The sequence below is a fragment of the Cydia pomonella genome, chromosome 9, assembly GCF_033807575.1.
Source record: "Cydia pomonella isolate Wapato2018A chromosome 9, ilCydPomo1, whole genome shotgun sequence".
Lineage (NCBI taxonomy): Eukaryota > Metazoa > Arthropoda > Insecta > Lepidoptera > Tortricidae > Cydia > Cydia pomonella.
Genome location: NC_084711.1, coordinates 2,532,240 through 2,547,190, shown reverse-complemented (window position 1 = coordinate 2,547,190; position 14,951 = coordinate 2,532,240). Strand labels below are relative to the sequence as shown.

The 14,951-nt window shown below is 39.2% G+C and overlaps 3 protein-coding genes across 3 annotated transcripts in view; 2 read left to right on the top strand and 1 right to left on the bottom strand.

Moving 5' to 3' along the window:
* The first annotated feature begins 84 nt into the window (after positions 1 to 84).
* LOC133521087 (cilia- and flagella-associated protein 251-like) lies at positions 85 to 10,808 on the top strand. Its single transcript, XM_061855837.1, has 18 exons — positions 85 to 842; positions 1,432 to 1,578; positions 2,002 to 2,260; positions 2,356 to 2,471; positions 2,628 to 2,923; positions 3,275 to 3,426; positions 3,872 to 4,024; positions 4,269 to 4,377; positions 4,511 to 4,704; positions 5,539 to 5,687; positions 6,068 to 6,254; positions 6,923 to 7,077; positions 7,532 to 7,756; positions 7,922 to 8,013; positions 8,237 to 8,471; positions 8,678 to 8,897; positions 9,199 to 9,308; positions 10,613 to 10,808. Exons 1-18 carry the CDS (start codon positions 663 to 665, stop codon positions 10,760 to 10,762), a joined length of 3,129 nt encoding a protein of 1,042 aa, XP_061711821.1. The 5' UTR covers positions 85 to 662; the 3' UTR covers positions 10,763 to 10,808.
* A 691-nt stretch (positions 10,809 to 11,499) lies between these two features.
* LOC133521085 (B-cell CLL/lymphoma 7 protein family member A) lies at positions 11,500 to 13,046 on the bottom strand. Its single transcript, XM_061855835.1, has 3 exons — positions 12,800 to 13,046; positions 12,534 to 12,718; positions 11,500 to 12,383 (listed from the first exon to the last, which is right to left on the bottom strand). Exons 1-3 carry the CDS (start codon positions 12,886 to 12,888, stop codon positions 12,256 to 12,258), a joined length of 402 nt encoding a protein of 133 aa, XP_061711819.1. The 5' UTR covers positions 12,889 to 13,046; the 3' UTR covers positions 11,500 to 12,255.
* Positions 13,047 to 13,314: 268 nt separating this feature from the next.
* LOC133521086 (transmembrane GTPase Marf) overlaps positions 13,315 to 14,951 on the top strand; it is a 33,129-nt gene continuing 31,492 nt past the window's right edge. Inside the window, exons 1-2 of the mRNA XM_061855836.1 lie at positions 13,315 to 13,602; positions 14,168 to 14,475. Of these exons, the coding sequence (XP_061711820.1) occupies positions 14,274 to 14,475 (202 nt within the window). The 5' untranslated portion in view covers positions 13,315 to 13,602; positions 14,168 to 14,273. The remainder of the gene's footprint in view (positions 13,603 to 14,167; positions 14,476 to 14,951) is intronic.

Here is a 14,951-nt window from a genome sequence, read left to right as displayed (position 1 = left end):
CTAAGAATGTGTTTATCGCCGAAGGTCTTTCAGATCATAAATAAACTTTCAGTTAATGTGTAATTGCAGCTCCATTTATCATCTAACGCGATTAATCTTTAAATAAAAAGATAGATATAGGTCTTTGATAAGGAACCTAGCAAGATAGAGAATTGATAAGGAATCTAGAAGGATAAAGGAACCATCAGCACATTGAGCGCCGGGAACCTGGTTGGCGGGTTCTCTGTTCGTAGTCGCTTTCCCCTACAAAGCGGGAAAACGCTGGAACCGGCTACGAGCGTAGAGCAACGAAAACGTTGTCAGTGAATGTGTTAAAAACGCTTCTTTCCCTAATCTAGACCAAGCCAATTTAGTAAGATTTCAGAGCCTCAATTACCAATTATTGATCGGTAATTTGTATCAGCCTTAATTTTGCAACTGCAATAAGTGCATCAACATGACACTAACAGCTTGAATAAACTTGATTCGATGAAATCTGAAGAAAGTCCTTATTTCGGTTCCTAAAATTAAACCTTATTTCTGAGAACTATACCTTGTAATGACTTTTATTGTCAAATATGTCTTGTCATAGAAAAACGACAATAACATTTTGAAGCGTTAATTTGTAAACAAAAGCGCTTACGAAATAATTTAGATTTTTGGGTTACGTACTTTTAGAAACAATGAGCAAGGAAGAATCCAAGATCAAAGAGGACAGTAAGGAGAAGTTTCATTCAGTTCCGAACGTGCGTCCGGATGGCGGGAAGAACGCTGAAGATAGGAGATTGTACAGCTTGTCTCTTTCCCAGATACGGAAACACTCATCACAATTTTCCGACTACCACCACAAGCCGTCGCCATTTGTAAGATTTGCATCACCATTCATCACCATCTTCTTTGTTTAAGTCCCACTGCTGGGCATAGATTTTAGGCAAATACCAGTTACGAAGTATCACCAATCCGCATTGCGCTAGCGTGGGGAATGTAACCCCAATTCTTCTGGTACAGTATGCTAGTTATGATACTCGTAACTGGTATCTGCCTAAATGGTGGTGGGTATTTGAATAGTATGTAGACTTTATTTACTAAGTACTTATGTAGTCAATAAAGTCTGATGTTAAGCACCTAATTAAGTTAAATGAAGCTACAGTAAGCTACAAAGTTAAGTGACCCCCTGCATAGAAACTTGTTTTCCGGTGGGGGAGGGGGAGGGTCACTTAACTCTGCAGCTTACTGTACATAGGTATCTGACTGATTTAACTGATTTCATCATAGGTAGCTATTGAATGTGATATTTTCGGCCAATCTAGAGAATCCCCAAACATTGCGGTCTAAACGCCACGACTCCATAATATATACTACCTAGAAGGGTGTGGATGATTAGTCGCAATTGCTGAAATATGTTCTGAGAATTCCTTTCTTGCCATTAAAAGAAAAAAAAATGTATTCCAGAGCCTACGGTGGATTACAGGCTGGAACCCGAAAGTGGGCGTGATCAACTTAAACTCGCGCGGCAGCACCACGGTGTTCTACGCGGCGTGCAACTGCGGCATTCTGTACAACTGGACTACCAATCAAATGAGGATCTTGCAGGGACACGTAATTATTAGTCCTTTAATTACTACCATTTGTGCATACGTTTCCTCTCTTTAGTATAAAAAAGTTTTTTATAAGTAGAATACCTACTAATAAGTAAGTAAACGATCGATTTTGGTGCAACACACTAGGGGTCGGTTGCACCAAACCGTCTCTCTCCGTTAAAATGTTCGTAAATTTTTAGTGTGGGAATTTTAGTTGACGATTGAGTGGCGTTGATCAGTCCGGCAATTGTGGTTAGTGCAACTGGCCCTTAGTCAAGCCTGATATGCTGGCCTATAGTGTCATTTTTTTTATCTTGCCGTCATTCAAGTGCATGTACATACACATACCTGTGAATTCGAAGAAATTACCTTTTATAGCGCTGATCTTCAAACATCATATTTTAGTTTTATCCGAATGAAGGCAACCTAAAGTTACTTGTAGAGGCATATGGTGAACTGCATCGCAGCGGACGGCGACGGCAAATGGCTGGTGACTTCTGACTGCGGTCCTGAGAACCTCATCACCATCTGGGACAGCGATGACTACTTCCCGAACAAGACCTACTTCCTTCCACATGGCAACATGCGGGTGTCCAAGGTGGCTTTGAGCCAGGACTCGAGGTTCATGCTGACGGTGGGATATCATGAGAAAACGGCGATCTTTTGGTGGATTTGGTCGTCTGGGCAAGATGAACCACATGGTAAGATTGGTTTGATTTTACAAGTAAGTCCAGAGTCAAACGAAATCAATTGAATTTCGTAATAGAGTAGCTAGAATTACTTTGACTGGTTTTAGCTGCCCTGGATGTTGATATACCGAAAGACGGTGTTTTGGCTATGGAATTTAATCCAGATAACACTTGGCAGTTTGTGCTTATGACGAAAACCGACATTTGGATTGGACTTTCCCAGGTACACTTCTTTTATATGTTTGCTTATTTTCATCTTCCGCTTATTAAGTCTAGTTGGCAATATTTGAATCAACCGAGTTCCTAATATTTATTTATTATTTCCTTTGAATACAATTTTAACTTGCAGCATGTTATTATATTACCTACTTTGTTTTAGAAAGTGTTCCTCGTGGAGAGAGGTCTTCTCAAGGAAACAGATGAATACGAGTTAAAAATTCGAATGATTGAGAAAAAACCAGAAATAAATATGGCATTTGGGAAGCTAACTTGCTTCACGTTCGTGAGCATTACTTCACAAATCCTTGTGGGAACTTCTAAGGGAGCCATACACGTGAACGGTTATACTATCGAGTACCAGGAGAACATCGAACCTAAGAGTTTCGAGTTTTTGAAGTTCGTGAAAGCGCTGAAGTTGGAGGACAGTAAGATAAATGTTATTAGGAGTATTGATGGGTAAGCACTTTTATAATAAAAGGTAAAATTGTAAATCACTCTGTGAACTGACGGTTGGTAAACCTATATAAGGTCCACTAATGGTCAGTTAGGAACATATTGCTGTCAGTATGATATTAAACCAAAAGACATGATTAAATCAGTTTAGGTACCTACATATTTTACTTAGTACATCAGTTAAGAGATATTGTGAGATGGACATATAGTTCTGGTTCCTGCTGGCCCTGGTCCACTATTACCAGTTTTTTAAAGGACTCTGACAGCCGATCTTTTCTCATAATTTCGAAACAACCGAAACCGAAATTGTCCATCTACTTATCTATCGCCAAATTATTTGTTTCTGTTTCCCAGTGTCATAGTCACGGGCAACAATGGTGGTCAGATCCGCTTCTACGACGAGCAGCTGAAGCTGCTGCATTGGCTGCAGGACTTATGCGTGGATCGCGTGCGCTCCATCAGCTTCAATATCTCTCCACGGAGTTACAAAATCATTGACCTTAAATGTTAGTCTTGTGTTAAATTGACTTAGTCCAATCAATCAGTAAAATGAATTAATAAAGATGAACCGATACATAGAAGTAGGTACCAATAGCCCCAACTTACAGTAAATTACAGTACAGTACAGTCAGCGTCAAATACTTCGTAGCAGTCAAAGTGGCCAAATAGTTCGGTACACCATACTAAATATATGGTGTACCGAACTATTTGGCTACTTTGACTGCTATGAAGTATTTGACGCTGACTGTACATATTTACTCATAATACTTAACCCTTTTCCAGCCCGCACCAATTTACAATGTTTTCCCAAAATATCCAAATATATGACAAAGTGATCCAGCTTCCATTTCAAGACAAGTCACATTTCTTGAAAGTCCAATCTAATTTGGACTTTATGTGGTCGATAAATCGTACTATGCCCAGAAAAGGGTTAATGTTCTAGTTTGACAGGTGGGAAACCAAAGAAATGTCCTTGTTGGGAGAACGTGGAGACAGAAAGGGATCCAGTGACCGGGATTATACGACAGAAGCTAATCAAGAAAAACCTGCCCACCGACGCTACCACCAGCGGCAAGACTTTCTTGGTTCGCGACTTCATCGTCAGTAAGTCCTACGCAGTAACCATCAAGATTTAACTGGGGTTTGAAAAAAAATCTGCTTGCAGTGCTTGCACCAGCAACTTGAGATCTATAATCACGTTTAATGTATTACTCTTGCCTACTTAATAATAATTAGCTTACAACTTCCGAAAAAATCATAAGAAATCTTTGTGTTAGATTTTGGAACTTATTGCATCTATGGACTTATTTATTCTGTTTTGACCTACAGATTAAACTTTCTCTTACAGCTACCGGCAATCAAGGGATTGGTTTCGTTGATTTTGTAACCGAGAAACTTGTTACAATATTGGATTACAAAATCTCTCCGGCGTTGTGTGTGACGGTGCATCCAGAGAAGTGAGTCTTTATCTAAAAATCCCATAAAGTTGTCATGTAAGACCAGGATGCCTTAATCTTTAGTTTGCAGTGTTGTGTTTTTGTGATGTAGATAAATAATAGATTGATTGATTTTCTGGATATTTCTTCTCAGACCTTACGTGTGCCAAGGTTTCGCAGACGGCGTGCTCGACTTGGTGAACTTCTCTCAACACAAATTGTTCGCGAGAATAGACTTAAGAGAACATTACAAGGTCGTGGTGCCGCCCAATGATGACTCTATAAAATACGAGTACGAAGTACAAAAGCCGGAGCTGTCGGTGACCTGTTTGAAGTATGCACCCTCGGGTGAGGTTGTATAATATTTTGTAACGTTCGGCACTCGGGAGAAGCAAATACACGTAGAGTTGTGCCGTTCCGGATAACGTTCTATGTTTACTATGTGAATTATTCTCAAGCGGGAACGTTTACCGTATAAAACGGAGAACGTCTGGCAATATGTCTCTGTCCATCCCTCTTCACCGGACCGGGTTCATGTCAAATTCGTTCACCGTGCAGGTGGCGCGTCTTTGGAATGGACTGCGCCAAATAAGTTCGCTTTCGAAAAATCATGACGTGCTTTCTTTGCTAGCAGAATGAAAGATTCTTAATGAATTTATTTATTAGCTTCATATGTTTCATCTTTATATATATATAGTATATGTGTGTATTATAAAATAAATATAAAATTATATCTGAAAAATGAAGTGACGAAATATAATATTTGTATGTATATGTTATTATATGTATTTTTGTTTGATTTTTTTTTGTTTTGCTGTTGTAATTGTAGCACCGCTCAGAATCTCTCAGCTTAGCCTTAAGGTTGACTGGTAGAGAATGCCTCGGGGCATTAAGTCCGCCTTTTGTACTATAAGATTGTTTTTCTTTTGTGCAATAAAGATAAATTAAATTAAATTAAAACGTTCTTGAGAACGGTAAAACTCTAAATAAATGTGTGTCTTGTCCATTGAAAACTTGTGTGTTTGGAAGATGCAAATGCCGCTCATTTAAACAATTGCGTCTTAATCTTGGATGTAGGTACTCGTAAATTAGACTTAGATGAATGTTAATTCAGTCCGCTTGTAAGTCACTCATGTAATTTGCCTGAAATTAACGTCCATTTGACCTCTAGTTCTGTTGCAGGCTTGCATTTAGCTTGTGGCTTGAACACCGGACAACTGTTGTTTCTCGACCCTGTCACCATAAGGATCCTAACGCAGCCGTTTAATGACTCGCAGCATGCTATCAAGGATATTAACTACAGCTGCGACTCTTTGACGCTGGCCTTCTCCGTGAGTACTACTGCATGCTTGCCCCTCGCGATTTTAACAGCATGGGCTATTCCTCGACTGACTCATCAGCCTTGCAAGGATAGCCTTGCGAGAGTGCTTATGAATATCCGAAAGCAGAAGGGGCCTCCCAGGGATATTCAGTGTGGCTAGTGTGGGCCTTTATTTTCGGGATTATTCCGGACTGCTAGATGTACAGTATGTAGATACTAGGGTATAGCATTTGTTGAAATGCTGATGGTTATTCAGCCTCACAACCTGGTTTCTCAACCAACCTTCGCAACCGTATTGTTTCATAAATCTGGCAATTCAAGAACCCAAATTGCATTCTTTATAATATCTATTTTATCAACTCCGGAATCACAATTCGGTATCTATTCTAGGATGCCGGTCACACAGTATGCGTATACAAATACGACTGCCAGACGTTTGCGTGGACTTTCATCGCCAAACACCGCGCCCACTACAAGGATATTACTGCCGTGTTCTTTACGCCAATGATGAATGAGAATGGGGACTACAAACTGCTCTCTCTGGGCGCGGACAGGATCATGGTTGAGTATAATATTGGTATGTATTGTAACTAAAAAAAAACACAATATTGTCCCTAATAAAAATTCAATTATGTGGTCACCAGCAGTCGTTATTTCCTTGACACGAATAGAAAAAGATACCTCTCAGAAGAGTAGCAATAGCAATGAAGAATCATCGTCAGTTCCCAACTTTACTCACGATGTTTCCCTTAACAAAAAGTATAATTTCCTAAATAATCTCGAACCCCACCTAAGAGTACGAGCCGGGGTTCAGACCCGGAACCTTCGGTTTGGAAGTCAATACGTACATACCTACATCCTATGTCTAACCGCTAGACTGACAAACACTTCGTCGAAGCTAACGGTCGTTTAATATTAATTTTATCTTATTATAGATGTTTTTGGCGTTTATTAAGCATTTCCTTGAACTGGCGCAGTCGGTAGGATACGAACCTACGTTCGACGCGACAAGAAATCCCATTGTCACCAGAGAATCATTTTCATCAGACATAATTTACTGCTGGGCACAAATTTGCACGTTTTTAACTACTAAAACGAGCTATTTAGGTCAACGTACTCACAGTAGCACCAGCATCTGACTGATCATTGGTGAATTATTATGTCTACGGCGTCTATGTAGTGACGCATACAAGTTGTCAGTATTCGGTGTGAACGATATTAGTACACTTTTATATTTTGCTGTAGGAGCCAGTTCAGGAGAGCACCTGGAAGTATTTAGTCTGGATCGCGTGGACCAGACGGCGGTTCCGCTCGCGGGGTTTAATTGGCCCACGCCCAAGGAGGTGGACCCCGAGTGTCAGCGTACCGATCTGCCTATGATTCTTGTGGCCAATGACGAGGTACAATTTTACAAATACCTATATGAAATTCTTTATTTTTGTCATTAAGGACTCATTAATACAGCGTAAGATTGGAACACATCATGACTGCGACTGTATACGCAACCGGCTCAGTCCGGCGAGACTTTTCAGCCAAACCTAAAACCTTGGTGATTTTTAGAATTAAATAATGTATCTGGGTTAGTTGTCGTGATATTAACGTTATTTTTATCTCTGACTTCTGGCGTCAGTGCGTGAAATCTCTTTCATGAATTATTGTCGTGTAGTCTTGTACAACATGTTGTCATTGACTACCTTCTGATTTTTGTGGATTCTTTAAATTATGCAGGTTCTAATTTCACACATTCCATATTTTTGGTGTACCTATTCCCATTGTGTCCTGTGGGGACCAATGAGAGTACACCGTTTTCTGTCTATCAATATGAGAAGTAAAATATGATGTTTCTGTAACCAGTATAAATACAAGATCGTGAACTACGCGACGGCAATGACCCTGGCCACGGTCCTCGGGCCGCGCTTTGAGAGCCCTGTTTCCAGAATGCAGCTGGTCTCTAGAAAAGAAGAGCAAAACGTGCTGGAGTACATCCTCTTTGCCACCAAGAACATTATCGGGCTGCAAAAAATGCCGCTTGATGGAAACCCTTGGAAGCATGTTGGAATTCTTGGACATCCCATACAAGTAGGTTCGATAATCAAACTAACTCACCGAGTGACTTGCGTTGTAACGCGCGCCTCTATATGTCAAACGCTACTTCAAGTACGGAGTCACACATCAAAGCAAGTCATGCTAATAAGAATTAATACGAAACTTACTTTGTCCTCTGAATCACAAGGTTTTTTTCAGATTACTGACTTGTGTTACCGCGAAGATCTAGGGACGCTTTTTACCCAAGGAGCCAGAGATATATGCATGTGCCAGTGGGCTGCCAACTACAGGTATACATACCTACAAATTCAAACAGCGGCGGCCACAACCGCAGCAATGTTCCGTATCTATTGTATTAAAAAAATTGTTTGGGTTGTTGCGCAAGGACCTTCAAAAGCGAAGCCCCGGGGAGCTCCCTCCCTCCGCGCCATCGCTGAAGGTCGCCGCTGAATTAAAATATAACCTGCCTAAAATGTGCAATCTCTCACTTAGCGATTTCTTCTTATTATTCAGGGCAGTGGACAGTACATGTCAGCAAGGTGGTGGAGATCTCGATCCATACTATTGCCTGATCGAGAACGGACGCCCTGGCTGGTTGTTCCATGAGATACGTGACTTATTCTACTACATTCAGATACTGTGTCAGGGCACCTTCTCTCCCACAAGGCGGACAGTGAAGGATTACATACCGATAGATTCGTTGCCGGACCTTATGAGGGCTCTTGGGTTCTTTCCTTCTGAGTACGAGGTTGGTAACCACTTTTCCATAAAACACCTGTGTATTCATGTGATTTTATTCCTCCTTGGCTTGAATGATGTTTCTTGAGGTTTTCTCTTCATTTCCTTAACGAGACCTTGCTGTCTCTGTTTTTCTTTGAATCTTGCTCAGCTCAAAATCTCAAATGCAACTGGACGACCAGCAGATTTAATTCACTGATTTACGTACATACTCAGGTAGAGAACCTACTAACCGAAGCGAAGCTCAAAGTGTACCAGCCGACGCCCTCCGCAGAGGTAGATTTCGATGAGTTCGTAAAGCTGTACTTGAACCACCGTCCCGCGTTCGGAGAAGAGCTGGGGAGGGTGCGCAACGCGTTCAGGACCTTCGCGTCATTGGAGAAGGAGAATTACGTCATGAGCAGGGACGAGTTTGTGGATATGCTCGGGAGCTACGGTAAAATTATAGAACTTCTTTACTTGTAAACTGAAATATATGATTTGATTATATTTATTGAGTTATCACAAGGATACACGTGGGTAAGCCTGATCAGTAATATATGATCACGCGCCATATTGCGGAATTGCATTGGAACAAATAAAATCATAATAACCTGAACTGCCACCCTATATGAGAACAACAGCGCCCTCTTGATTTCTGGTCGGGCTTTTAATTATATCTTGGCTGGTGCCTCTTTTTAAGCGTACATGATTTTTATATAAAAAATAAGAAGTGACCAAAAACTTCTTGCTTCCAGGAGAGTGCTTTTCTCGCGACTTGAGCTGGTACCTGCTGTCCATCCTGTTAGGGCACAGCTTCGAGGATCGCGCCAGCATGCCCGAAGATGACTTCTCCTTCTTGCCCGAGGTATACTTTCACTTCAGCTGTCAATTAAGGGTTCAATATAAGGTTAAAGATAAAGGAATTAATAGGACTAACAAAACTGAACAAATATTTGTAAATGTATTTTTGATTAGCTGAAAACTATTTCAGATTTTAAAGTGACTAAGTTTGCTAGTTCTTTACAAAGAGCATATAATCACTACGTTTTGTTCTTTATTCCGTGTTTTTTTTTCGATCCGATCGGCGATTGGCTCTAAGTCACTGGTGTTTGCTATCTAGTTACGACAAATCGTACGGTAACGAACAGCGCCATCTATAGTCGTGCTGCCAAAAAAGCGCCAATAATATTTGGGAAATTTTCGAGTCTTTAGATTGGAGTAGTACCTCTAACCCACCTAGATGGCGCTACCCGCAAAAAGAAGCACATACCAGTAGAGGCAAACAAAAAAGTCTAATGCTCAACGAGTTTCAGCTAATATTATAACCAGAGTAAGCGTAGGAGTTGAAAATAGAGTTCCGGTTACTCTGGTTATAATATTAGCTTAAAATCGTTGAGCATTGGACTTTTTGTTTGCCGCGATATCTATTGTCGAGTAGCAGTACTGACAGTTCCGCTACTCGACGCTAGATGTCGACTACGAAAATAATAAGCGTTTTGGCACCAAAACTGATGTATGGAGTGAGCACTCTATGTACTTCTTATTTCTCTATGCTTGTAGAGATAAACCATATATTTTTACAAGCTTTTATTTACCTAACTTGCAATTTTTGTTTTTTGTTCGGGTCAAATCTAGCAAGATAAATTGGATGGGTCGAATAATTCCTATTATTCCATTGAGCTGAAACTTCACATACATATATGTAAGTTGGATGACAATGCAATATTATGGTACCATCGAGCCGATCTGATGATGGAGGCAGGAGGTGGCCATGGGAACTCTTTGATAGTTACAACAATGTAACCGAATCGTGTTTGGGTTTGATAGAATTGTCTCGACGAGTACTAGTGTAAGGCCTGAATTGACGCTCGAGTTGGGCGTGCATGTTAAACAAATGCGAACGTATAGGAGCGGCCTCAGTGCACGCTGCTCAAATCACTTGCGAGCCCGATGCAACGATGCACCCCCGCCGAACGCTCCGCTTCGAGCGTCCATAGGCCTTGCACTTACTGTCTTGCCTGTTGAAGGAAAAGTACAGTCAGCGATCAAAATGAAAATTTTGACAAATAAACTGTGCGTTCCAAAGCACCAACTGCAGTTTATCAGTTACTATGTGTGATCAATGTTTAGCGTATTTTCGTCGCCCATTATATATTTCTATTTCCGCAGACTATATCGCTTCGTGACCTCCTAATGAACATCATGGGCATCCAGGAAGTGGAACTGTCAGGTGACCAGTTCTCAGCAAGAGAGTCTTTGGGTTCATCCTGGGGCTCATCAGTCACCGGCACCTCTGATGACAGGGAAAGAAACAACTAACATATATTCCATATTGTCTTATTACAAATAAAATCTCAAACTTTCACATTCGTTTTCTGTACATAGAAATGTGACTTTTCAGTTTAAAACCAAATACTTCTTATGAATTATATGACATAACAGAAAACCTTACAGTCATACACTTGATCGCGTCTTTCCTGTAGACATCGCAAAGTTAAAATGCTAATTTTTGAACTTCAACCTAACAGGCAGGCTACATTTTTTCCGTACTTGAGACTCAAATAAGAACAATGTGATAAATGTCTACAGAAGTGACTGATCTGAAATGTGTTTGACCCATTCTTTGAATGCTGAGATAAAATTGAACAGACCTTCATATGAATCTCCCAAGTTCTCTATCCATAATGTGTTCATGTTAACTTTATTATTCATTGTAAGTTTTTGCCTATCAGCCTATTACACATGTTTGATATTACCCTTTGATGTACCCTAGCATTCAAAATCCTGCTTCATAAATGTGTATCCTCATTCTAAAAAGAAAATAGTTTTCCTGACGCCAGTCTTACACTAAAAAATAAGTTACATATATATTGCTATTTTGTACTTGTGTTTAAGAAAAGAAAATTTTATAATTTTTTTTTAATAGCTAAAATACAAGCCTAACATTAAAATTTGTATGTATACACTTCTTTAATAAATAATATTAAGTCACATTTTTGTTTATTCTATCCATAGTCATTTAAATTTAGACCATATATTATCAATGTTAGATAACAAAAAATTATAACATATGAGACTTGTAATTTTTAAAAACAGCTTTATATTTTAAACAGACCAATGATTTACTCAATAATTTAGGCAGATATTTACAAATAATTCGTACATATTCTAGTCACCATAGCATACCATTTATAAGCAACATAAAACATTTGTCTGTCTTCTAGCAAATGTGAAAGATACAATTTTTTTATGTCTGGGATAAATGATGTACTGTAAACTAATTCTGCAGTGGTATCATGGTCGCATTTTATCACCTATCATGTCATGCAACACTTTCGCACTTACATACTTGTTAGATTGTGCCAGGCATGGTGACAAATGATAAAGAGCTGGCCATCTTAGCCCTACTGATATAAAATGCGGTTAAAATGCAAATAAAAATGTTAAGCTGTAAACTAGTATTGGCCTAAGCATATCAACAATAAAAAAACTCTTAGCACTTAAAATAAGCTGCCGAACTGCCTGCAAGCTCGCGTTGCTCACAAGTGTCAAGTATGGCAGCATTTATATAAATAGTATTCACAGCACAGACATTAAAACAATAGAAGTAAATGTTAATATCAAATAGCACTGCTTAGCCATCACTAGAGTATGACTAACAAAAGTTGAACCAAGCAAAATCAATATGGCCATTGGTAAAAATGTATGTGTTGCTGGATTGAATTTGCTTGGTTCAACTTTGGTTAGCCAGACTCCACCAGCCAGTTGCAATAGTCCTTGCCTCCGTGAGGCTTTTATTTCTTGAGCTTGCTTCAGTCAGTCTTTAACCGTTTCGCCGGTGTTGTGGTACCACTGCTTTGGGAGTTGGAGTCCTCGGAGAAGTTCATGTGTGTTGAAGTGAACTCTGTAGGGCCCTGGGAGTCACTCACAGTTGAGAAACCTAGAAAAAAACAAATAATTTCGTGTGGCTATAAATCTACCAATTTTTATATGAAAAGGCTTTACTAAAATGTAGACATCAATGTAATACTTAAAAAGTTGAATTATGGTAGCCTTTATTTAAGGCTCAAGTAGTTTTACATAAACTTACAGGTGTTAGAATCCTCGGCCATTCCAAAGTTGGAGTTGGATGAATCGTGCATCTTTTTGGGGGTCAACGTGTTTTCCTTGTTATCGCGCTTGGCCGCGTGCTTCTTCTTCTGCTCGTTTGTTGATATCGGCACCCATTTATATATTTTCATGGTTGTTTCCCCTATCGTCACCCATTTCTTTTCCCTGTGGAATATTTATTTACGTTAGGATAATACATATTTATCGTAAAAAAAACGTTTAGAAAAAACTATGCCAAATGCGTACCAATGGCGAACTTTTTCAACAGCTTGCATGACTCTTTTGATGTCATCTTTAACACGGTTTCTAGTTTCGGCGCGTACTGAACGAGACATTGTACTAAGAGTTAGTAATAATTTAAAACTGTAATTATTAAGTTATAAGTTAAAATAAATTTAAAGTAAGTTTCTTAATTCAACGGCGTTTAAAATCATCCGCACAAGACTTCACTTCACGAATTTCGCCATTATGGTTAGCGGAGGGAGGGGAGTAAAGGACGTCGCCGGGAGATGAAATATGAAAGCATAGAAAAATCTGTTTTATGTCTCATTAATAAGGTATGTATTTAATTGCATAAACATGATAGGTACGATTGTCTACGGCTGCTCTACGGTAGTCTATGACGTCTTCGTTTCGTTATACCACGGCGGAAACAAAATAGGTAACTGTTTTTTGTGTTGGATCCATTCTAGGAAGATATATTACCCCTACATAACTTAAAAATGTTCTTAATTTTGTTAAATGATTACGACAGTAATTACTACTAAGATTTTTGTTTTATCTGAAAAGCATCAATCACTAATTAATAAAAATAATTACAGCAAGAACTAAACTAATCGATCAAGTGTTCTGATTGGTTGTTACGACATTAGCAGTTTAGAACCAATCACGTTTGACCTACATCGATATATGAAAACATACCAACATAAAAACTAGTAAAAAATTAAAAATAGGGAAAAATCATACATGAAAATTTTCTAGGTAATCCCTGCCGAAAAACAATTTTAGTATCCGACTAAATACATTTACAATGTTGCTCTAACGTACAGGTAAGAGTATTCCAATTAGATTCAGTGAAATACTTTACAATTCTCAATGCTACAGATGATTAGTTGATAATTTTTGTAGTCAATTTTGACTTATATTTAGCGGCTGTCAGTTGTTTTACGTCTTGTGTATTTTCTGAAATAAAATATATCCTGTCTATAAATATCATTGAATTTGTACACAATCATTCACGCCGTTTGGACTGCAGCGATGCGCATTGATTGCGATGATGCAACGAGATGATAAGGTGCAGTTTATTTCTAGTTACCAATGCTTCCGTACTACATAATTTGCGATGTATACATTTTCTTCCAATCGTATCTCGATGTTATGCTTGTGTTGTGTTGCCCCGCCAAACAGACCTGAGACATAACCTCAAATAAGTGTTCCTGGTGTCAGTTCTAGATCTGGCTGCACCCGCCCTCTCTGGGCGTGCACTGTGCACTCCCTGCTCCCATACATACCTGTCCTGTTACTACTGTTTAAGCTTCTTTTAGAGCCACTATGCAGCACTGTTTAATTTAATATTTTGTTGCACATTATTATGCTTGTTATTTTTTGTTGCAGTAACCTGCATGTTGTGTTCGAACTGTAGAGGTGATACAGTGACTATATTGTTGCGTTGTCCACCGTAAGGTACAGCTAACGAGAACCGTACATCTTCCCTTTCCGTATGGCTGCATATGTTAATCGAACCATATCCATGATGGCTGGTGACGGGCCGCACAATGTGGGGCTCAACAATGGCAATGTGCGGGTCAACATGTCAAACGTGGACTCCCCGCTGCAGATTTTCGTGAGAGCCAAGAAGAAGATCAATGATATATTTGTAGAAATTGATGACTATGTTAAAGATGCCGTCACATTTATGCATGGTGAGTGTTTATATATTTTACCAATAGTGTAGTGTAGTTAACCTTGTGACTCCTAAAAAAAATTTTTCTTAAAATTAAAATAAATACCTCTGCTATGTCTCTCTCGTTTCACAAAAATAAATACCAACTAGAATTAAATAAATAAATATTTATAGGACATTCTTACACAAATTGCCTAAAGTCCCACAGTAAGCTCAATAAGCCTTGTGATGTTGATACTTAGACAATGATATATATAATATAAAATAAAATAAATAAAAATAAAAAAGCCTTTTATTTCTGGGTGAAAATATTACAAAATACTTAACCTAGGATCTTAAACCTAATATAGTATTTGTGAGACAACACACCAGAACCCTTAGGAGGTAAAGGCCTCTTCCAGAACTCTCCACTTCTTTCTGTCTTGGGCCTCCCTCATCCAGCTGGCCCCTGCCAGTTTCGTTATGTCATCTGACCAGCGTGCCAGTGGCCGTCCA